At 35.3% G+C, this 23,806-nt stretch overlaps 1 protein-coding gene across 1 annotated transcript in view; it reads right to left on the bottom strand.

Moving 5' to 3' along the window:
• Positions 1–21,664, bottom strand: part of LOC102223118 (unconventional myosin-VI-like) — a 56,978-nt gene extending 35,314 nt beyond the window's left edge. The window contains exons 1-13 of the mRNA XM_014469614.2: positions 21,536–21,664; positions 15,556–15,702; positions 10,611–10,680; positions 10,457–10,530; positions 9,116–9,245; positions 8,717–8,822; positions 7,665–7,720; positions 7,486–7,583; positions 6,854–7,018; positions 5,811–5,891; positions 3,474–3,654; positions 1,891–2,035; positions 840–997 (exon numbers count right to left, since the gene is read on the bottom strand). Coding sequence (XP_014325100.1) covers positions 840–997; positions 1,891–2,035; positions 3,474–3,654; positions 5,811–5,891; positions 6,854–7,018; positions 7,486–7,583; positions 7,665–7,720; positions 8,717–8,822; positions 9,116–9,245; positions 10,457–10,530; positions 10,611–10,680; positions 15,556–15,672 — 1,381 coding nt within the window. The 5' untranslated portion in view covers positions 15,673–15,702; positions 21,536–21,664. The remainder of the gene's footprint in view (positions 1–839; positions 998–1,890; positions 2,036–3,473; positions 3,655–5,810; positions 5,892–6,853; positions 7,019–7,485; positions 7,584–7,664; positions 7,721–8,716; positions 8,823–9,115; positions 9,246–10,456; positions 10,531–10,610; positions 10,681–15,555; positions 15,703–21,535) is intronic.
• Between the last annotated feature and the right edge of the window lie 2,142 nt (positions 21,665–23,806).

Genomic DNA, 23,806 nt, shown 5'->3' with positions numbered 1-23,806 from the left:
AGCTGATATTAATTATAGGAACGGGGAAATGAGTTTCTCCAACAAGATGCCTGGTGAGGAATGAGTTTACGCATCACATTAGCTAAATTAACAATCAGGCCACACACTCAGGCAACATCCTCCTCAACAAGAGACAAGAGAAAAGAAATGCAAATTTTGGCAAATTGCAGGTAAAAAGTACAACAACGTATTAAGGATGTTGAAGATAAAGAAAAGGGATTACATTTCTGCCAGACTACACAGACGTTTTGAGATTAATCTCAGAAAATTCTAGAAAAAACAAGAAAATTTCTGAGCTAAAATTTTTTACTTCTGGAACTCAGAAATTTCGACATTTTTCTCAGATTTATCAAAAATTCCTGGACATTTATTTCTGAATTGGTTTGTTTTTTAGAAATTTTTTAAATTTTGGAGCTCAGCAACGCAATTTTTTTATTTAGGAAACTTTCTGTGATTCATCTCGTTATTTTTTCCCTGAAATTTTGTCTTTAAGCTCCTTGTTTTTTCTAGAAAATTTATAAAATCAATCTGAACATTTTTTTTTTCAGAACTCAGATATTTAAAAATTGTTCCTAGTAAATTTGTGAGATTAATCTAAAATCTTTCAACTTTATTTCCTTGCAAATATTTGAATTTTGGAGCTCAGAAATCTTAAAGTTTTTCTAGAAAACTTTTGAAATTAATAAAAAAAAATTTTTCTTTCTCGCAAATTTTCCACTTTTCAAACCCAGACATTTTAATGTTTTTTCTAGAAAACTTTTTTGGCAGAACTTTACTCCTTTTATTCCATCTTTAACGGCCGTAGTGAGCCTGCGTCCTCAGAGCGGATCTGTCTTTACCAAACCCAGCGATGTCCAACACGCCGATGAAGTTGGAGGACGCCTGGAAGGGGAAGCACTGGTTGACACGTTTGACCACATGATCGAAGAGGCGGCTGTACACGGCCTTGGCCAGCGCGTCCCGAGCATTGTTCGCCTGCTCCACCTTTAGAGGAACCCTGGAGGGACACAAAAAAAATGGGGCAGTGAGAGAAAGTCTAACTGGGACAGCGCCGCTCTGTTTTCACTTTTTCCAAATCAGCCCCATTTCTAAAGTGGCATCTTTCAAGTTGCTTGGAGCTTAATATTCCAGCTAGGAGTTTAGTTTTAAAAGAAACCTGAACTTTGAACCCTACCTGAATCTCTAATGGCGCTTTTCTTACCATTCATGTTCGAATTATTCACAGAGGTTGCCTGATCTCACAAAGTGCAGGTCAAAGAGTTCGACTGAGCTGTCCCAGCTGGGAAGAAGCTGAATTTTAATTTAAAATAGCCGTTTTATCTCTTTTCCTTCTACTTCCTTTTGTTATTCGGCTCCGAAAGCCTTTAAGATACAAAAGCCCATTTAAAACAATCAGCCTGTTAGCAGATTTTCTTGTTTTAAACTTACAAACAAACAATTACTCTCAATGACAGGTAATTTTATCAGCTGCAATGTTTCATCTGATGAGTTAAAAGACTTTTCCCTCCCAGGGGACGCCTGGATGTATCTGCAGCTTGGTAACAAAGCTCCACCTGCTCCCCAGACACCGGGGCTTCAGCGCACCGCAGCCACGCTCCCCTGCCTCCTCAGACAAAAGCTGCATTATTGATGTGGAGGAAACACTTCCAGGCCAGGCCAGCAGCTGGCCCCTTCTGAAATATTCATCTACCAAACATGGCATCACCACCAAAGTACAGAGGAGCAGTGTTAATATCATATCCTCATTTGCATACGCTCGTTTAACTCACAGGGCATTTAGGAAGACAGATTAGGAAAAAGAGAAACATCTCCTTTAGCTTAACTCTTATTATTTCACTGAAATCACCTCAAAGTTTATCCTTGTGCCTGAAGCAGGATTGGTTTTCTTACTTGATAACCGTGCCTTTGGCGCCCCCTGCTGTCGTGAGCATAATTCTAGTTGTGAGGCTGACCCGCAGGTCGTCCTGGTCCAGACCCAACAGCTCTGCGCAGAACTTCAACGTCTGGTCCGACTGTTTCTTAATGGTGCAACCGCCTGGAAGCAAAAGCAATAAAGTAAATAAATAAACAACAAAACCTCGTAATCGAGACGTCCTTACAGTGTTTTGCTTTTACTGGAGTCTCGAAACAGAGACACGGCCTTCCCAACGGACAACAAAAAGAAACTGGCCAGTAAAAGTAAAGAGATCAACAGCAGCATCTCCATTTTTATTACCTTCTCTGACTAAGTTGCAGTGGCATTGAAGGTCTACAATTTACTTTTCGGTTACAAAAATGTATGAAAATGCCACTTAGATTTTTAAAAAGACAACTTTTATCTACTTAGTTGAAATAAAACCATGACAAAATGCAACATATACACAACGTTTTGAAAGATTAGGCTTGTCACAATATCAAATTTTACTGGACAATAAATTATTGTGATAGACAACATATTACTTTTAATATAATATATTGATAATAGAATAATAATGCAGGTTCACCATAAAGTTAAATTTTTTAAAGATCACGTAACTCCAGAACAGAAAGACATTTTAAAAATCCAAAATAAAACACGACAACCAAAAGCAATAAATAAAACTGAAACAAAAACCAAACACAACCGAAACCCAGATATAAAGTATTGTTCAAAAGACATTAAACATCAAAACGGAAGTTGAGCTGATTTGAATTTATCATGAAAATAATTGCAGAAAAGAAATTTTGTTGTATTAAAACCCAAACTCAAAGCATTTTATTGGGATTTTAGGAGCTAGAACAGAAAATAGTGTATAATCGTGGTGAAAAAACATAAATTTCAATTTTTTTTTTAACAAATAAAGACCTAAATTTTTTTTCAAACATTTGGATTTAGATTATTTTCTGATACCAACTCTGGAGGAGCTGCAGAGATTCGACTCTGAGATGTGGGAATCTAAGTCGTGCACTGCACAAATCTGCACTTTATGGGAGAATGAGAAGAAGAAAGCTAATGTAGACCACAGCAAACATCGCTATGATGAAACATGTTGGTGGCAGCATTATGGCGTGGAGATGCTTTTCTTCAGCAGTGGAGGAGAATTTGGTCAGAGTTGATGGAGAGATAAACAAATGTAAATCCTGTTACAGGCTGCCGAAGACGTGAGACTGGGGTGAAGGTTAATCTTCCAGCAGAAAAAGTAGAGCCAGAGCAACAATGCAGTGGTTTAGATGAAACCAGAACCCAATCTAACTGAAAAATCTATGGCAGGACTTTAAAATGGATGTTTACAGAAGTTTTGTGTCCAAATATGACAGAAGAAATGTTGAAAAATGTTGGTATAAATCAAAATGAACTACTTCATGTTCATCAATCGTAAAAACCAGAAAAAAAAATAAAATGTGGAAATGAATGATGCCTATAAAGCCGTGGAATGAACTGATTATCCAATCCAGGGTTTTTGTTTTTTAGAGACTAAATAATAAAATATTCTTGATTGTTGCTCATTTCTCACCTGAGGAGCTCCCAGTTTCTTCAAAGTCGATGTTTCCCAGATGCAGAACGCCAGCGACGACCCTGAAGAGGTCCAGCTTCTCCGTGTCGTTCAGGCCGATCTTCCTCATGGCCACACACATCCTGTTGAAGTCGCCCTGGTCGTCCAGCAGGGGGTCGCGGAGAGCACCCAGCTTCACATGCTGCAAGAAACATGGAGGAGTCAGAAAGTAAACAGAAGGTCAAGTTAAAAAATTCAGTCAAACACTCAAACACAGGGATGCACAAATATAAAATCTGGACCGATATTGATATAAATACTGCTGTTATGTACAATAGGGCTGCACACTGTTGCCTAGCAGCAAGAAGACGAAGTAGAAAACAACTGGATGTAGTTGAAGGATGATGTTTATTGATCATTTATGATTTATTGCCTAAACAAACGTATTCACTTGTGATTTTAACTGAGTTTGGTATTTAATGGAAACACTGTAAATGTGAAATTGTATTTTTTTAACATTAATGTGCCATCAACAAAGTTTTGTGCACATTTGTAATGGAAATGCAGCTACTGTTACCGTCACTTGACAAACCTCCAGAAATAAATGGCAACAAGATGGAAAGATTGTTAATTCTGGCCCAGTTTATTTATGTTTAATGGAACCAATACCGATATGTTAAAACTAATATCAGCCGATACCGATGTTAGTGACGATATATTGTGCATCCCTACTCAAACTTCACACTGAAACTGCAAAACAGGTTTGAAATATGAAAATCAAAGAAATGCCTCCACCAGCAGAACTCAGCAAACTTTATGGAGCAACAGTTTATCTCTACATGTGCTTTTTACTTTATTGTTCCACCTTTGGAACAACAAAATATTACAATAAGAATAAAATAATAACGTATGAATATGTAAGAATAGTTCTACATCACAATAAATCTTGTAAAGTGATCACTGAAGATGAATTGTTCGTCAATATTTAAAAAAGGAGGAAAAATGTTTATTTTTTTCTAAGAGGGTGACATGGCTGCATGTAAAATTTGCATGAAGTTCTGCAGCCGTGCCTTTAAGGTCTGAAGACAGCTGAATAATTAAGCCACACCAAACCCAGATCCAAACTGGCATGCAAATGCAAAAAGAAAAGAAAGAAAAAAACTTTATGCGCCCATTTCCTGTTTTCACTAAAAGCGAGAGCCTGGAAAACTCCGACGGCAAGTCAGAAAAAACAGGAGGAAAAACAAATCACCTTATTTTCCTGTTTATTATGAGCGACGGGACAGAGAGGAAATGACATCATCAGGAACGAATAAATCAGTTTTACTTACATCACAGCTCACAGGACGTTCATCATTAAATTACTGATTATAGACATTATAAGCAAACAATATGATTAACAAGATTGATGTCAGATGAAACAGTTTTTATTATTACAGGTACGAATATAATCCTTTAGGTTTAAAAAACAATCTATTAGGATCTCACTGAAAAGTTAATTTATTTAATTATCTCAAGTGTTAATTCTGGTTATTTTGGCATAAAGTTAATAAAAACCCCAAATTTCTCAGAATATTTTAATATTACATCAGACCAATAGGAAATGATTTTTTTTCACTTTTATTTTGAAGTATGCAGACAGGAAATAGGCAAAAAGATGGCGTGCAAGTCATGAAGCCAAGGTTGTTGTTAGGGAATAAATAAAAATGTTATTTCCACTGGCAGATTATTTCATTTACATTTTTTCCATGTTATAAGTAAAATAATCTGCCAGTGGAACCAGAACTTTTTTATTAATATAAAGAAATTATTGACTTAAAACAAGTTCTTCTATTTTGCTGAAGTTACTTATAAGTTAGTTTTGTCTTATTTCAAGTGTATTGAGATATTTACTGCGTAGTAAAATAAAAATACTTTGTACTATTTTGTGTTTTTGCAGTTTTCCAAGTCAGCGATGTTTCTGCATTAAAGCCTCTTTTTAAATTGGTCTGATGTAATTTTCATATATTGTGGGTTTTTCATTAGCTATTAGCTACATTTGTTATATTAAATGAACAAAATGAAACCCTTAAAATGCATCATGCTGTGCGTAACGCATCTATTTTCACCAAAACTCTGCAGTTTTTACAGAATAAATGTAATAATTTGTGAGGAGATGGAGAGGAAAATAGGTTTTTGTATCATTTTATAATATTAATTAAAAAGCTTTGCTACTCAAGACTGCATAATCATTTGTCTTAAAAAGTAAGTTTGCACTTTAGAGAATCGTTGTTACTGCTGAAACTAGAATATTTAATTTCATTTATGTTCTAGAAAAACCAAAAATTGAACATTAGAGGGACACAGGAGGAAAGTTACCTCAGCACTCTTGCGGCTCTGTAAGATTTGTTTATCAGAGTCCTTACTGGCGAAGTATCTGGTGCATCCTCGGTTCAGGTACTGCAAAAACAATCCAGAAAAAACTGTTCAATAATGTCAAGATTAGGAAATATTAAACTCATCGTTGGTGAGAAATCTTCATTGATTTATTGCAATATTATTCTGAATAACTAGAAGAAAACGGCCTGACGAAGCGGCTTCTGCTGATGTGGAAGAGGCGTTGGGGATTTGATGCTGGTAAACATTTACAGGAGCAGCCTGAGGCGGGTTTTGTTCTGGTCTCAGAACAAAAATAAAGAATCACTTTTTATATTTTAAATAGCTGAACTGAAAATATTCAGTCATGAAATTAGAATGTCAGTCGACGCAATATTGGTTGGCTACAAATTTTGTCTGCTAAGTTTCTGGATAGGTTGCATGGTTTTCACAGGTTTTCACAGAAAATAATCTGAAACGTGCGGTGTGCATTTTTATTCAGATTCCCTTAAAGCTCCCATATACTCAGGCGTATTTTGTGAGCTGTGCGATTCACATGACTTATTCCTTCATTTCCCACAATCCCACTTAATGCTAGTTTAAGGAGCTAATTGGACGTCTAGCTCCGTTTCTTCTCACCTGTCAGTGCGGCACAGTCTGCGTCCTTAGTGCAAGTAGCTGCACCAACTCTCAAACTAAACTAAGTATTAAAGCAATCATAAGAGTAGCTTTGTGTTTTAATTTTGGATTTGCATAAATGTGGAACATAGGTGTGGACAATTAACTCGGAGTGCCATGCCCATGATGAAAAATGGTTAAATATGCAATTCCCAAATATATTGCATATTTAAAATCTACTATTTTCCAAAGTAGATTGGACAAAAACAAAAACCTTTAAAAAACGTTTGATGCATAAAGCTCGTAGAGACGGATCCCAAAATAATCGCAGTGATGAAATCTGCTCATCTGTGGTTTTAAAAAGACCAAACATGACAAACTTCAAGGACACGAACACTTCTGTAAGAAGCTGGTTGTTGCACACTGACCCTGAAGTTATCGGGCGAGTCGAGGTGTAACGTCTTCTTCAGGTCCTCAGACGCCCCGGCACACAGCCGGTAGAAGATGTGGTAGTTCCTCTCCTCGTTGCTTTGCATACAGATCCTGGATTTCTCCAACAAGTAATGGGAGACGAATCCACCCACAACAGCGTTCTGGTGACGCACAAGACAAGTTTTACAGCAGGTGTGTTGATGAATAATTACCTAGACACTGCAAAAATGCTAAATCTCACCAGGTATTTTGAGTTTAGTTTCTACAGCAAATATCCCAGTACACTTGAAATAAGACAAAAAAAACCTTCTGAATAACTTTTCAGCAAGGTAGAGGAGCTTGTTTTAAGTAAATAATTCCTTATATTGATGAAAAAGTAGTACTTATAAGTTAAATAATCTACCAGTGGACATTTTTAACTTGTAATATGGAATAGACATCTTGTTTCACTAGCACTATTTCATCATAATTAAAGATTTATTGTGTTAAAACAAGCTCTGATACAAGTTCCTTGTAAGTTAGTTTTGTTCTATTTTAAATGTACTAAGATATTTACACTACAAATTAAACCAAAAGTTCTTTATGTGCTTTAAATGGAAACAAAACTGAAGAAGTCGTCATCACTTACTTTGTCATTGAAGTGAATTTCTACAAACTTCCCAAACCGACTGCTGTTGTTGTTACGGACAGTTTTCGCGTTTCCGAATGCCTCCAGAAGGGGATTTGCTGGAGCATAAAGTGTAAAAATCACAGTGAGAATTACTCCAAAAACACACATAATCCAGCAGTGACGTGGTCATGGATTACCTTCCACAATTCTTTCATCAATATCTTGACCACTGCCATATGTTGTTGTCAGGTATCTGCAGGATGAGCACGAAGCAGAAAAATAAACACAGATGGTGGTTATGCAAAGCATGCTGGGTAATCAGCTGCACAGTCAACAATGAAGTTAGACATGATGATATTATTTATTGTGTTTATTAAGTATTGAAGTCTGAGGAAGAACTTCACATCTCAGGTGATAAAACTCTAGATTTAAAATCTAGATTTTGTTCTCTGACTGACAGAAAAAAACATCTGTTTAAAAGTTTTTTTTAATCTTTAAAATGTCTAAATTGTTAGCTTCATGAGAATAAAGAGTTTTTATATTTTATAACAAAACCTTCTTATTAAGTATTTTATTGGATGCCATTTAATGAAGCACAAAACTAATTTGTTGATTGTTAAAATTTGTTTATAAAAATCTGAAATGTGTGCCATGGTATTATTATTTTCTTAAATTCCACTTTTTCCGTTTTTATTGTTCTGAATTCCTTTTTAATCCTATTTATTAATCCAAAAAATGAACCAAATATGGTGGGAATGAGATCAACCTTTACTATAATGAAAATATAGCAGATTTCTTGAATATTAAATGGTTTTAAAGGTGTTAAAAAGTGTTTCAAATTTGTTTTTCTAAAAATGAACTCAAACATTGTGAGTTAAACTAAGAATTTCTCCTTTTTAAAAATGGTTTATAGTTAAACTGAACACCAAAGTGTTTGTCAGATAAAAAACTTTCAAAAAGTAAAAGTGTGTTTTATCTACTTAGGAGACTGGCAGATGCAAATGGATTTTACTTAAACACAAATGCAGTTTAATCTTCAGATTTGTATAAATGTTTGAAAACAAACTATTTTCCAATGCACTACTTTCTTTATTGGTCTGCAGCACAAAATAGAAATAAAATGCATTTATACACTCAAGGTAAAAATGTTCTGAAGGTCATGAATGGTTTTATGAAGAATCTGAAAACTGTTTTAAAAATAACCTGAAATAAATCAGAGCAAAACAAGAAGGAAAGAAAGAGGAAATACCTGAGAACAAACTTGGTGTTTTCAGTTTTTCCAGCTCCAGATTCACCAGAGACGATGATGGACTGACTCATCTTTAAAACCTTCATGTCCCTGTAGGCTTTATCCGCTACAACAAACAAAATGGAACACTGATTGTGTCATTTGCCATCCATGCAAATCTATGAAATGAAATAATGCATTATTTCACTTATGAAACTATAGTGCAGAACATATAGAACAAGTTTATAGAACTCAAACATCGGCGTGTGAAGACTTTCAAAACGCATCCGTCCTCCTTCCTGCCTGTTTCTGCTACCTGGACATTCAGTGTCATCCTCATTGAGCAGGAAGTTCAAAGTTTGCACGGCGTTTTTGCAAACATTAACCTGCAAGGGGTCAGTCTGACAGGCGAGTTCTCACCTATAGCGTAGACGTGGGGTGGCAGAGTTCCCAGCGACTTTCCTTGGTACGACTTGATGGCGTCAGGCCCGTACAGTTTCGGTACGTCATAGTAAGGATTAACGGCTATCAGGATATTCGCCACATATGTCTGCAGGAGAAGCACATGCATGGTTAGAGCCACTGCAGATGCATAATTTAGATTCCTCAACAAAAAACAATAACAGAAGTGAAAGAGAGAGGACTGAAAGCGAGCAAGACACACCTTCTACCGTTTTTCATGTCTTGAATTTTTCATCAACCAGCTGTTTCTAATTTCCTAAGTGAGTCAGTGAGGTAAAGGCAGGGTTTCCCGGTCTGACCCGGGTCTGACCTTCCCCCGGTACCACCTGGAAGTTCTTCCCAAGGGAGTCAAGGATGGAGATCCTGTCTCTCTGCTCTGCAATCTGCTACTTAATCCAAGTCAATACTAACATTTTTGTACAATAATAACAGCCTAAGTGTATGTAAAGAGAAATTAATACCACATGTTTGTCATTCATTCAGGCTGCAAGAAAGCAAGAGAGAGCAAAATTTCAATAGATAACAGGAAGGCTAAACCAAGCTGCCTATTTTTAATGATTTTAGCTTATTTAGTTTCTATTAGTCCACAGAACTAAATGTTAGCAGCAAAACATAGTCAAAAGTTAAAGTCCATCATTTTCCACATGATTAATTTTGTTTTTGATCCAAAAACATTAAAATTGACAAATATTTATATTATTTTTGCAACATTTTGCTTCCTCCATTACTTTCAAGGTCTCCACTGTAAACACATGAAGACTGTTTTTCATGATCTAAATGATTTTGTACTGATATACAGTAGGTTCTTATTAACAAGCTAGGATCTTTTCTAACTTTTACAATGAAAGAACAGCAGCAGAAAAACTTATATAATCTCTCTCTCTCTCTCTCTCTCTCTCTTTATATATATATATATATATATATATATATATATATATATATATATATATATATATATATATATATATATATATATATATATATATATAGCAATGCAAGACATGCATTTTTTCAAAATTCTCTTCATATTTTTCTGAATGTTGTGTTTTATAAGGTAGCCATTTTTCCAAGAGGTGAAAGTTTGCTTCTTATAAAATACTTAAAAGTTGTTCATAGAAGGAATGAGGTGAATCTCCTGATTTCTGCTCTTATATTCTAATTATTACAGAGAAATCAGCACCAACAGATCAAAACTTTGAAAAATATGAAAAATTTGCCACAGAATCCTGATCTATTAATCGTTATAGTAAAACATAATATTTTCAAGGCTGTAAATTATAGACAGAAGTAAAAACATACGTAGATGTGGTCCTTATTGTACCGAACTCTGACATTGTTGAGAAGAGTGGCTTCATTTAGGTACATGAGGGAACCTGAACACAGAGAAAAAAAAGAACAATTCAAGTGAAAATATAGAAGAACAAAGTGAAATTTTTAAGAACTGGAAACGTACAGTTGTCATCGACGTGTTTGTTGACATCATCCTCTGCTGGGAAGACTTGGTTCATAGGAGCCAGAAACGTCTGAAACATGAACCACATCAGTGACGGTAACATTTACACCACAACATTTACAAGAAAAAAAACACAAGGTGTGTTTGGTTCACTTATGCAACAAATATTTACCATTTATTAGATGCTACACTGCAAAAACACAAAATATTAGTAAGTATTTATGGTGAAGGCTCTAGTGTTAATATGTCAAATAAGTCAAAACTGACTTACAAGTAACTTTTCAGCAAGATAGACGAGTTTAAATCAGTAATTTTTTAATACTTATTAAAAAAAGTACTAATTCACTGGCAGATTATTTCATTTAAAATATTCCCCCCTCCATGTTATTAGACACATTTTATTAATATTAATAAATTATAACTTAAAACAAGCTGCTATATCTTGCTAAAATGTACTTGTAAGTTAGTTTCGTCTTATTTTAAGTGTAGTAAGTAGTAGTAAATACTTGGTAAGATTTTACATTTTTGCAGAGTAGAAAACATTTTTATTGGGGCATAAAAGCCAGATGTGTGTTAAGCACAGAGAAGATCAAATCAATCCGGCATAAACATGATTGATCACGCTTAAAGACGGCTGTAATGACGTTCAACGCAGCATGGATGTGTTAGTTACTGCTGCTCTGCGGCTTTGTCTCTGAGTCTGAGTCAATGGAAATAAACTCAATGGAACAAGTCGGCTGTGAGAGAAACAAGGGGAGACATGGCAGCGTGATGAATAATTTGGAGGGAGAGCAACAGGATCTGAACACCTGACTGAGTCGGTGAGCGGACTGAGTGAGGAGCCGATGATGATGATGACCTGGGCCGGCCCAAGGCACGTGCAAGTTAAGCAGCTGCTTAGGGACTCTACACCACCAGAGCAAAAAGCTAGCATGATAAAATTACCTCTGTTTTTGAATAACATCGAATAATACAAAATAAATGCTATTACACATGAAAAAAACTACATTATTTTTAGAGTTGGTACATTTATAATAGGTTTCTCTTCTAAATTCTGTGTTTAAATAGTTAAAATAATATAGCACACTTTTTATTGGCAGATTATTATGATTTTAATGTTTTTCCCCTGCCGGTGGAACTAGAACGATTTCATCAATATTAATGAATTATTTCCTTCAAACAAGCTTCTATTTTGTGCTGAAAAGTAACTTATAAGTTATAATAGTGTCTTATTTCAGGCAGGCCTGTGACAATAACCAACCAAAAGTTATTGCAATAAGCGATAATATTGTTATTTTGAGACCATTTTATCAAGTGATATAATGTTAGTGACATAATAATGCAAGAACATATTCTCAAAGATCAATAAACTTTAAGTTCTAACGAACTTGAAGACATGTTACTAATGCAAAATAAATAAACAAAACAACATAAATAACAAATAAAATAAATTTTATTGAAGTCTCTGTAAACAAAATTGTCCTTAAAAAAATGGCGAGTTGAGACCAAAGAACCAGATATAAAACTTTTGTCATCCAGTTTTTGGTAGAAAGAGAAAGAAAAAGAAAAATTATAAATCATGCTAAAGGAAACTGAGAATTTTAATTTACTGTAAGATTAATTGATTTACTGCTTATTGTGACAATTATTCAGGGTATATTACTGTGTTTTTGAAGTGAATCTTACACACATAGAGTAACCTAGAAATGACGAAGCATCTGGTGTTGATTTTAAAATGGGGGACCCACATTACAATTTGCTCAGGGCCCTAAAAATGCTTTGTTCAGCCCTGATGATGATGAAGCTGAACTCATAGGAACCAATAAAGCAGCTCTATTATTAATGGTGACAAATCAATCAAGACAAACATAAGTTTCACTCCTACAATATATTTTGGTTTCATAAACTCCATTATATTCTCCATTATATTTAATGGCTTTCCTCCACATCTCTATATTAATGCTTGGCAGCGTAAATCCGGCCGGCTGCACAAAGCTGCATGGTTTATTACCACAGGGAGCCGGCGATCATAAACAAGGGGAGCTTTGTGAGCCTCCTGGAGGATGTTGGCACAAACACAGACACAGTCATCCATGATAACGACTGCGTGAATAACGGCTAACCAATAAAACGTGACGCAGAAACACAGCCGCTAATGAGCCTGCTGACATGTTTCAGGGGATCAGGCTCTAAAACAAAGATGTTTTCAACTTCAAAGGGATTTTTTCATCACACAAACAAATATTAATTATCCTGAAAACATTCCAGCTCAGATGGTTTGCAAATGTATAATTTTCATAGGAGCAGGAAAAGCTGACAGGAAGCAGTAAAGCTGAGGTAAAAAATGCAGCGCCGGCGTCCCTGGAACTTATTAAACAAATTATCTGAAGTAAAATATGTAAATTCAGCTGAGAGAAAGGGATGGTGCTGTTGGATGTTTCTACTTCCTGATCGTTACGTCAGTTTGACGTAACATAATCAAATAAAAATAGAAGTACATTTATTTTAATTTTCAGTCATTTGGAAATGTGTGACAATTAAAACACAGGAGTTTCCATTAAGTGGAATTTATTTATTATGTAATATTGTTGAGTTTACTGATAAAATATAATGACATTATTTTTAATAATTTCAAGCTGATGGTATTATAAAGAAATAAATAAAATTATATAAAATTAACATGTAAGATTCAAATTTTCTGATAAAAAAAAATTGGGGTTTTTATTTGCTGAAAGTCATAACCATCAAATTTATAATTTATAATTTATTTATTTCAAATTTATAACTGCAAATATTGAATCTGTGTATTTTGTATAGGAGTTTCAGCATTTTTAAAATAAATGATTGATTTTGCTGATGCTTAAACTTCTACCTACAATTCTTTAATCAGCATTTTGTGTTATTGCCATTGAGAGGAATTTAAAAAATGTTTGTCTTTTTTTTTTTTCAGCATTGTGTGTGTGGTGTTTTTTTTTTTTTTTTAACTTGTGGTAAAGTAAAAAATGACCAAAAAGTAAATAATTAAATTAACATCTGGTAGAAAATAGAACTAAACTTTTTTGAGGATATTCTAAATTATTGAACATATCTGCATTTGTTCTATTGAAATCAACAAAATACAGCCATTTTAATGTGTCAAATCTCACTAAGATTATGCAAATATAATCCTTTTTTTTTTTTTGCTTTTACGTATTTATTCGCAGCTATTGTACATTTTGCATGTGTTGTTTCTATTGTTCTACTGCAGTTTTTGCTCCTGCTTCCTAGACAAATTTCTCCTACGGGAGACAAAAAAATTATTTTGTCTTATCTTATTTTCTGTGTTGTATAATAGCTAAACTGATTTAGCATAAAATTGTCTGGTGTGTTTGTAGAAAAGCTGCAACACATCACACTCTTATTTTAGGAACAGACTCTGAATTTGTTGTTTTTCCGTATAAACGACACCTTACAGATTAAGTAAGGGCTCCTAGCAAGACATTAAGACAGAATTTAAAAAAGATTTATGAAATTATTTAAAGAATAAGAGGCATTTAGCAGCTGCTGTAAACATCAGATGGCTGCAGGTTGTGGACCGGTGGTGACTCAGGTGCAACAGGTGGCCTTCACCTCCTAATGAGCTGCTCTCTCTCTTTTCTCTCTCTCTAGGCAACGCTATCAGCTCACCTGCTGCTGCTGCTCTTTACTTATTTATGTTTCTGTACATGCGGTCTCTCGTGTTTCTCCCATTATGCACATTGTTGTGCTGACGCCTTCAAGCCTGAAATCACACTGGAGACTGGCTGAAGGAAAGTTACAGAAATATTTATTCACAGAATTTATTTTTTGGGGAAAATGTTTTCCCTGAATCCATGAGTTTCAATGTAAATTTTCTAACTTTTCCACTTTGGAGATAAAAACAATACAAATGAACTAAAAAATACAGTTTAAACTATTATATGATATAATTTCCTGTAGTATTGTAATAGTATTATACATTCTGTAGCACAGACACAGTAACCAAAACAATGGCAAAATTTCATATTTAATATAAGTCACTGAAGCATTAGGAATAATAAATATTCATTACGCAAACTATGTTACAGTTAAATTAAATGCCACTACACAAATACAAAAAAGTTACAATATAAAAATGTCTAAAAAATGTTCTCTCTTAGTTTTCTGGCATTTAGGAAATAGAAATAATTTTGCTGATTCTAACTGACCTAAAACAAGAAACGTTTAGTTTGATGTAAGTTCAGATAGTGAGAAAGAAAAAGTCAGTAGCAGCAATTTCAATACAAATGCACAAAAAACTTTGTCGGTAGTCCACTAATGTCGTGAAAACAATCCCTTTACATTAAAAATGCAATTAAAAAATCACATGTAAATACATTTTTTCATGTGATAAGTAATTAAAAAACCGTATCGCGCCATTATCCTTCTATCATTTCCTCTTGTCTTCTTCCACCAGTAGTACAAATCATTTTTTGATCACTTGACTAGTGTGATGGAAAAAAAAAGTCTTTCCATTCCAGTTTTGTAAAATACACTAATTTCATAGAGCCGGAAACTTTTAAGACCTGCCGTGTCTCCATTAAGAAAAATGTATTTTCCTAATTCCAATTTGCAGAATTATATCAATAGAAACGCAGCTTGTGTCTTTTTAATTGGTGGATGAAAATATCTTGTTTCAACTGTTCAAAATTTAAGCTTTTAATCAAATGTTAAATTGCACTTTATTAAAAAATCGTGCAGTTTGAATATCAAGCACTTTATACAGAAATTAAGCACTTTCCAAAACCTTGAAACGCCTCATTGAAAACCTTGTATTGACAGCGGAGTGGCGACACTTTTGAGACCAAAATACTAAAATCAAACCGATGCACATCATCTTTCTCGCTGCATGTTCGGAGCGAAACTTGCTTGAGAGTCACAGTTTGTGTGCAGGAGTGCGATGACCCACCTTGCCCTTCTGGTTCAGCGGTTCTATAGTGAGCGATTCGGCTCCTATGTCAACGATGATGCCCAGCTGGAACCCGTCGCTGGGGTGGGGCGCCCACACTGGCTTCCCGTCCTCCATGGCTTACCTCCGCTCAGCCGAGCCGCACCGCTGGGGAGAGAGTGACAGGAACAGGAAGGTGGGTAACAAATAGAAGAAGAACCTGCTTTTGTAGAAATATGCAAAGTTAGACACACAGATTTGCATTTTTTACATCAGTTCATAAAACCAAACCTGATTCTCAGCTTCTAAAATTAACTAACTTCCAAATGCACAAAGACGCTTCAGTCTGTTATCAGAGCTACAAAAAGGCAAACTCTTACCAAGTACTTTTGGTCTAATTTCGAGTGCAAATATCTAAGAACACTTGAAATAAGAAAAACAAACTTCTAAGTAAGCAAGATATAGATAGTAGCTTGTTTTAATAACTCCTTAATATTGGTAAAAATATGCTATTTCCATTGGCTCATTATTTTACTTATAACAAAATATTTTTTATATATTATAAATAAAATAATCGGCCGGTGGAACTGGCATCAATATTAATAAATTATTCAGCTAAAATAAGCTCCTATATCTAGTTTGCCTTATTTCAAGTATACTAAGATATTTGCACTAGAAATTAGACCAAAAATACTTAGTAAGATTTTGTGTTTTTGCAGTGCAGTTAATAGTGCCACTCACCAAATTTCTTATCTAATACTAAACAGATTTATATCAGCTTTCCATCCATCCATCCATCCATCCATCCATCCATCCATCCATCCATCCATCCATTTTCTTACACCCTTGTCCCTAATGGGGTCAGGAGGAGCTGCTGCCTCTCCAGCTACGTTCTGGGCGAGAGGCGGGGTCACCTGGACAGGTCGCCAGTCTGTCGCAGGGCAACACAGAGACATACAGGACAAACAACCACACACACACACTCACACCTAGGGAGCATTTAAAAAGACCAGTTTACCTGACAGTCATGTTTTTGGACTGTGGGAGGAAGCCGGAGTACCCGGAGAGAACCCACCATGCACAGGGAGAACATGCAGACTCAGTGCAGAAAGTCCCCGGGCCGGGAATTGAACCCAGGACCTTCTTTATCAGCTTTCTATATGTTTCTAAATCACATTTTCTAATATCATTTGACTGCAATCTGTTACGTGAAACAGAAAGACCGCATCAGAGTAACTACTAGAACTCTCAATGATGTCAGCAGTGACATTTCCCAGTCTTTTGCATTAGTTGATTGGGACTGGACCAGCTGCTGCTGTCTGCTTTTCTTTCCACTAACCTGTTATTCCCCTCTTGATCTTATAAGAGAGGATTTCCCAGTCCAATGTGACTGGGAATACGCCCCGCAGGGTTCCTGAAATCACTCCAGGGGGTAGCATGACCTCAGGTGACCCCACATGAACATCCCAAATGAAGATTATCAGGAATAGTTAACCGGATTTAAATAGTTACAGCTTTAAAACTATTAAAGTTACTGTTCATTCTGTTTAAAGCTGATTTAATGCAAGGGCGATCAGAGTAACACATCTCTCCTCTAACTGGGCTGCTTCTCATATTTTAAATCTGGGCTTCATGGAGCACTGTTGCCTTTCTGTCTTTCGCTAGCATGTCAACTAACATTTATTCACTCCATTCAGTGTGATAGGCTTAGTTTTTCTTTTAATTAAAATTAGCTAATGTTTTCTAAAAATGCTAATATTAGCATAAAGGATAGCATGTTGACATTCAGCCCAAAGCCTGTAATATAGTCCATCCAGTATGCAAAAACAAACACAAACACTTTATAATGTTAGATAATTATATCAATATTACTGAACATTGATATAACTTGTTAGCCGATTTTATATTAAATTAGGTAACATGCTAATGTTTCTTAAATATGCTATTGCTAGCACAAAGGATATCATGTTGACATATAGGAACATACTCCACTATGAACACTGCTGTTGTGTTCAAAGTGGGTAAATTTAGCACATGCAGTGATGTGTTAATATAAAAAGCCTGTTTAAAAGGTGATATTTGTTGGCACTTATATTCCAAGTGATGCTTTGTATGCTAACAGCTTAGCCTGTTGGATGGAGTAGATAGCCACACACTGCCCAGCTGTGAGAGCCAATGCTGATAAAGGTCACAGATAGTTTGGACGCATTGCAATGAAAGAGAAAAATATAGGTGATGAAAATGTGACCAATAGCAACTGATTTTATAAATTACTGCATATTAATTTGCTGATGTTGTCATCACAGTATTTGATGAAGACACTAACATAATTTCCATGATCATGTAAAAATGTTGCGTTCTTGTTATGGCCGGGACTTTAACATGTTAATTTTGATTCGATTTTAACACAATTATTAACTTTTTTTAATTTAATTTTACAAACAAGATTTCCAAGAGGAAACTTTGGATTTGAATGTTTCTGGTACATCAGCAAACAGTGAAAGATGACAAAGTCGCTTCTCTTGCTCCACTGGAGGTTAATTTCTGCTAAAAAAAAACAATCTGATTGGACGTTAACAGCTATAAACATTTGTAATAGATGTTATAACCCAACAATAGCTGATATTCATCTTCAGGGATTGGACATTCAAAGAGATTGGTGATAAAACTACTGATCATGTTCTTCAGATAAAACCTGTCAGACTTTATTCCAGTTTTCACACACACTGTTTCTCTACATTTGTTGATTATAACGTTTGCGTTGAGGCTGCATAACAATGAGCAGTGTGAGGTCTAAACAAAGTAAATTTAAGGTCTCTAATATAATTTTATAGAACATAACTTCCTTAAGTTAACATAAGTCATAAGTCGATATGAGATACCTGCAGCATGATAAATTATATAGCTTATGCAACTCGCAGTATGATATAAGGTATTTATACTGAAGGTTGCAGCAATAATGTGCTGCATAAACTGATTGCTGTCAATAAAAACAGAAAACTAGAGATGCACCTATCAAATTCTGATTTTATATATATTTCTAAAAAGGACTGCAGATGGATTTGTGCTTCGTCTTCTTTAAAGTGAGCGCTGCTCCGGTCTGTTAGGCTGCTCCTGACCTTCATCTGACCTTTATTAAACTAAAAAGGTTCAAGTTGTTGTTTCATGTGCTTACTTCTAAATTTGGAAGCATTTTTTGAATAAGGAAGATAAAAAAAACTCACTTACTGCTCAACAATCAAAGGTGATTAAAGGAAATTTGGATTTTTTTGGTGAATTTATTGATGCATCTCTACAAAAACAACAACATTTATTCCAACTGCAGCCAATATAATAAACAATTTGTCAGATTTGGGTGATTCTCTGAACCATGACTGATCATATATATTGAAATATTTCTAAACAGGTGAATTTGTTCATTTTGGAACAGTGAAAAAGTGTAGTAGTTGGGAAAAGACAGGAGTGCATTATTGCACCCAGAGAAAAATTCAGGCACATTGTCTTTTTAAAATGACTTTACACCATAACAACAGTTTAAGTGTTTGTAACTTTTTCTCAGGAACGAGACTCCAAATTATTCTGTGAGAATTCTGTATTTGCAGATTTTTCCATAGAGAATATCTAGAATACTTTAAATAAAACCTGCAAATTCAGGAATTGAAACAGCTAGCTGTAATGCTACATGGCACGCTACTGCCTGCCGTTTGCAAAGCAGCCAACCGGAGAGCTCCATTTATTTTCCTTGGGTTCTGATTGGCTGTACGAAGTGAAGAAATAAGAAAGACTGTAGATATTAGCTTCTGTGGAAGGTTTCCACTGTGCATATTAATGTACATTAATATAAATTTGGTGCTTAAACTAATAAAATGGGCAGTTAGAAGAGTTTTAGAAGGATTCACTGCATTTCTGTCCAAAGTAGACAAGCAGACAAGCAGAGCACTGTAAAAACACAAAATCTTACCAAATATTTTTGTCTACTTTCCAGGTCAAATATCTTACAAACTTGAAACAATACAAACTCATAAGTAACCTTTTGGCAAGATACAGGAGCTTATTTTAAGTACATAATTCCTCAATGTAGATGAAAATGTACTAGTTACACTGGTAGATTATTTAACTTGTAACATGGGAAAATGTCTTATCTGTCAGTGCAACTGCTGCATTTTCATCAATATTATTGATGCTCCTATCTTGCCAATAGGTTTCTTGAAAGTTAGTACACTTGTAATAAGAGAAAACTAAGATATTTGAACTAGAAATTAGACAAAAGTGTTTTTGCATTGAGGAAGATATTTCAGGATCAGCCACTGAACCCAAATAAAGAACAATAAAGAACTGAAAACTCTTTATTGTAGCTTATAAACGCTGATAGTGGCACAAAATGTGACGCCAATAAAACAAGACAGGAAGCCAGCCATAAAAACTGCAAGAAATCCAACCCAAATCAGAAACCAAACTTGACAAAAACCCACATGGACCTCTTATATTTATATATATATATTTATAATTAGAACTGAATGTTGAAAGCAGTTAAATTAAAAACCACAGCAGAGACGTTTATCCTCTCAGTTTTTATCATCAGCCTTGAAGTGGTAGATCAAGGCTGTGAGGGGGAAGAGGAATGGAGTCACTGTTTTTGTTAGATGGATGATAACTACAGAATTATGCTAAAGTTCATAACCTTGATCTGAGTTTCTTTACAGGCAGGGCCGGCCCAAGACTTTTCAGGGCCCTAAGCAGATTTTCATTTGGGAGTCCCTCACCAACAACTCAACTCAAAGTGCTTCATCATCCCTAAGCTTCCTTATAGGTGTAACATACCTGCTATCATTAGCATAACTTGTAATTAGCTTACATCATTCCAGTGTTATCATGGCTGTTGATTTTAACCTTACAGGAGGAGCAAACTAAAAGAAAAAACTGGATTTTGAAATGCAGATTGGTATTTAAGTGTGCCATTTTATTTTAACTATTTGAGTGTAAAATCACCTGATAAACACTAAGTTTACAGTAAATAAATATTAGGGAAATATTTCATATTTTCCCAACAGTAGCAGCAGGAAGATATTAACCTATTATTATTATTTATTATACTTCCGTATTATTATGTAACAACTATAAGACATGATATAGAACTTATTTTTTTCATGTGAAATAACTTTTAATTTGTATATAGTTAGAGAGCCATGACTCTGGCTTGGTGCTCTTGGGGTCCCCCTGGTGGAGTGGAGGCCCTAAGCAGCCTCCTAACTAGCATATGCCTTAGGACATAAACTGTCTGATTTTCAGTTTACGACAGCAGCTTTTTCAATGTTACTTTAACTCAAATTGTGGAGAATACATCCAAACTCCTCATCAAACCATGATCAGTTCTTCACCCAGAAAAACTTTGACTCTGCAGCCTGAAATCCTCTTAGTATTTGACCCTAATCCAAACAGAGAGGTGATAGGCTTCAAGTTGGACCAAAGTCAGCCAGCCATCAGCGTAAGGAGCATGCAAATCAGAAGACAGCAAGCATGTAAGTGTGCACGGACACTAGCTCAGAGTTTGAAGCAGGACACATAAAACACGCCTCTTGTTTCCTGCCATTTGTTTCCTGACTACAGCAGGCCAAAGGGAGAATGGAAAACTGGACAGCAGTGAATACTGGGAAGGTTGCACTTTTTAAAAAAGGTATGAAACACTGGGTTAAGATAAAGATTTGTATTATTGGAGAAAATTTAAAAGAACATTTCAAAAACTGGAAAGTTAAACATCCACACAAGAGAAGGCTGGCCATGACTGAACATTGAATGAAAGGATCTTCCATGTTCTATCATGGAAGTAAGAAATTTACTTACAAATTTACTTTTAAGACACAATAAAATAGAAAAAGTCCAATAAATTTATAATAAACACTATGCATAGAAATTAAAATTCACATGACAAATCATTAAATTAAAGAAACGTGAGGGAGTTTCTGAACCGGAGTTAAAGTTTGATAAAATCCCGAACTCTTACCGTTTAATCTGGTTCAGATGGATCCGTTTCGGTGCAGAAGAACCGTCACAACTCTCATGTCCCTCAGACGGATCAGGTCCAGGATCCTCCGCGTTTCCTCGCGCTGCTGCAGCACAGGACGCACAGATGAAAGGCTGCAACAAAACGCTGCGCTCGCGCCCCCGGTGAGCGCACGTGACGTCATCCTGGAGGTGCGTTAAAGTGCTGCTCGTAAGATCCCGTGTCAGGTAGATTTACTGGCGCCTAAAGGCGTGGAAAACGTGCGTTGACTAACAAACATTTGAATATTTGAATTATCGTCTTACGTCCAATTTGTTTTTAATCGTTTCGTGTGTGTGGATATGAAGTTTATAAGCCTATACAAAGTTTTTAAAGGGGCTGGACGTTGTTCTAACTCTAAATAAACAGCTTTGCTCCTATTTCAACAACTCAGTTCACATGATATAGATACACAAAGATGGATGTTTTCAAGTAATTTTGTTAATTATGTCAATTTTCTGATGAATGAAAACATGACATTTAAGATCAAAATATTAAACAATATCTTTAACATAATCTGTTTGTCTGTCTGTTTGTCTGCCCGTCCGTCTGTGCTCATATTCTCATTTTTCATCTCCTATTCATATTTGGTAGCTGTAAACAAACAATTTTGTCGCTGTGTGTATATGTGTTTATTTTTTGTTGTAGTTCCGCATTTTCAAAAAACTATGAAGCTAAACCGTCAAAACAGATTTAATTGAAATCAATTATATTTAGTTTTTCTGAAAAACTTTGCCTGTTTGGACCACTTCATTTAAAAAAAAAATTATGATGACCCCATGAAACTATAATAATCGATCTCCAACTGGTTTTTCATTTACTTGAGTCGCACCAAAATATAGCATAAATAAATAAACAAACATTAAATTCAGCTCGATGACAGGAAGGTGGAGAGGGTTGGTTGGACTCTGCAGGTATAAAACTGCAGCAGAGTAACAGAGAACCGCTGACCACTTCATCAGCTTAGATGAAGTGGCTGCAACTGCTGCCTTGAGAGTCATGAATATTTGAGAAGCAGGTAATGTAAAACTTTTGGGGGGAATTTTGAAGGAGACACTCAATCCTCAGCTGAAACAGTGGCTGCCACAGGGTTTGTAAATCTAATTAGGACATCGGATACTCCCACAGTGGACCGTATCTGATTACTGACACAAGATGTCCAACAGTGGCTGGACATTTTTTTGGTACCATTTTAATACCAGGTTGGTGGCGCTAAGAAGTCCTGGACACAGTAGAAAAAACAAAAAAGCACCACAAAGAGATGCAATGAAACGGTTCAAACACCACAACATGCCAACAGGACTTACTCTCTCCTTTTATGGACGCTGGCTCCCTCAAGTGGTCAAAGAGGTGAAAAACATGTTGAAAAGCTGGAGCAGGAAATTTAGGTTCTACAAATGACTTAAATAGTAATAAAACATAAAATTAATTAATTGGAAAATCAACAAATTATTTCTAATAAAATTTCTCCTGGTTTTTACATGTATGTTTGCACAGTTTTATTTTTATATATTATAAATAGTTTGTTGTTTTTTAATTCACATTGTTTTTTTATAAGTTATCCTACTCAGCTGTATTCCTATGGATTGGATTACACGATTTTTGGTAACACAGTATATTATGTTGTAATTTTACCCTCACTCTACAGTATATTGTGCTTAATTTTGTCTGATTGTCATTTATATATTTTTGATTTTTTTTTTATCTTTGTTTTAAAGTCCTAATGATGCAGTTTTCTTGAAATAGGCGTTAAATGAGCAAACATCTACACTGAATTGCACAGGAAACTATAAAAATATTTTAATTCCTTGACAGAATTTAAGCCTCTAAACAAAGCCATACTTAAAGTATTCTGAATTATATATATACATATGACGGTAAAGATCTAAATGAATAATTAAAAGCAAAAAATGAGTGATATAACTGAGTCTGTGAATTTAAACTCACATCCATCACAGGCTGCTTTCTCAGCCAATTATCTGCAGGGGCCCCAACTGCTTCAGCACGTTATCTCTGAACTGTTTATAAATGTGCTATCACACACACTTTCTCACACACACACACACACACACACACACGCACACACACACACACACACACACACACACACACACACACACACACACACACACACACACACACACACACACACACACACACACACACACACACACACACACACACACACATACATACATCCGAAGAGGAACATGAAAACTTTTCAGTAGGACG

This window comes from Xiphophorus maculatus, chromosome 19, assembly GCF_002775205.1.
Source record: "Xiphophorus maculatus strain JP 163 A chromosome 19, X_maculatus-5.0-male, whole genome shotgun sequence".
Lineage (NCBI taxonomy): Eukaryota > Metazoa > Chordata > Actinopteri > Cyprinodontiformes > Poeciliidae > Xiphophorus > Xiphophorus maculatus.
Note: the sequence above shows the minus strand (reverse complement) of the source record. Positions and strands in the feature narration are given on the sequence as shown.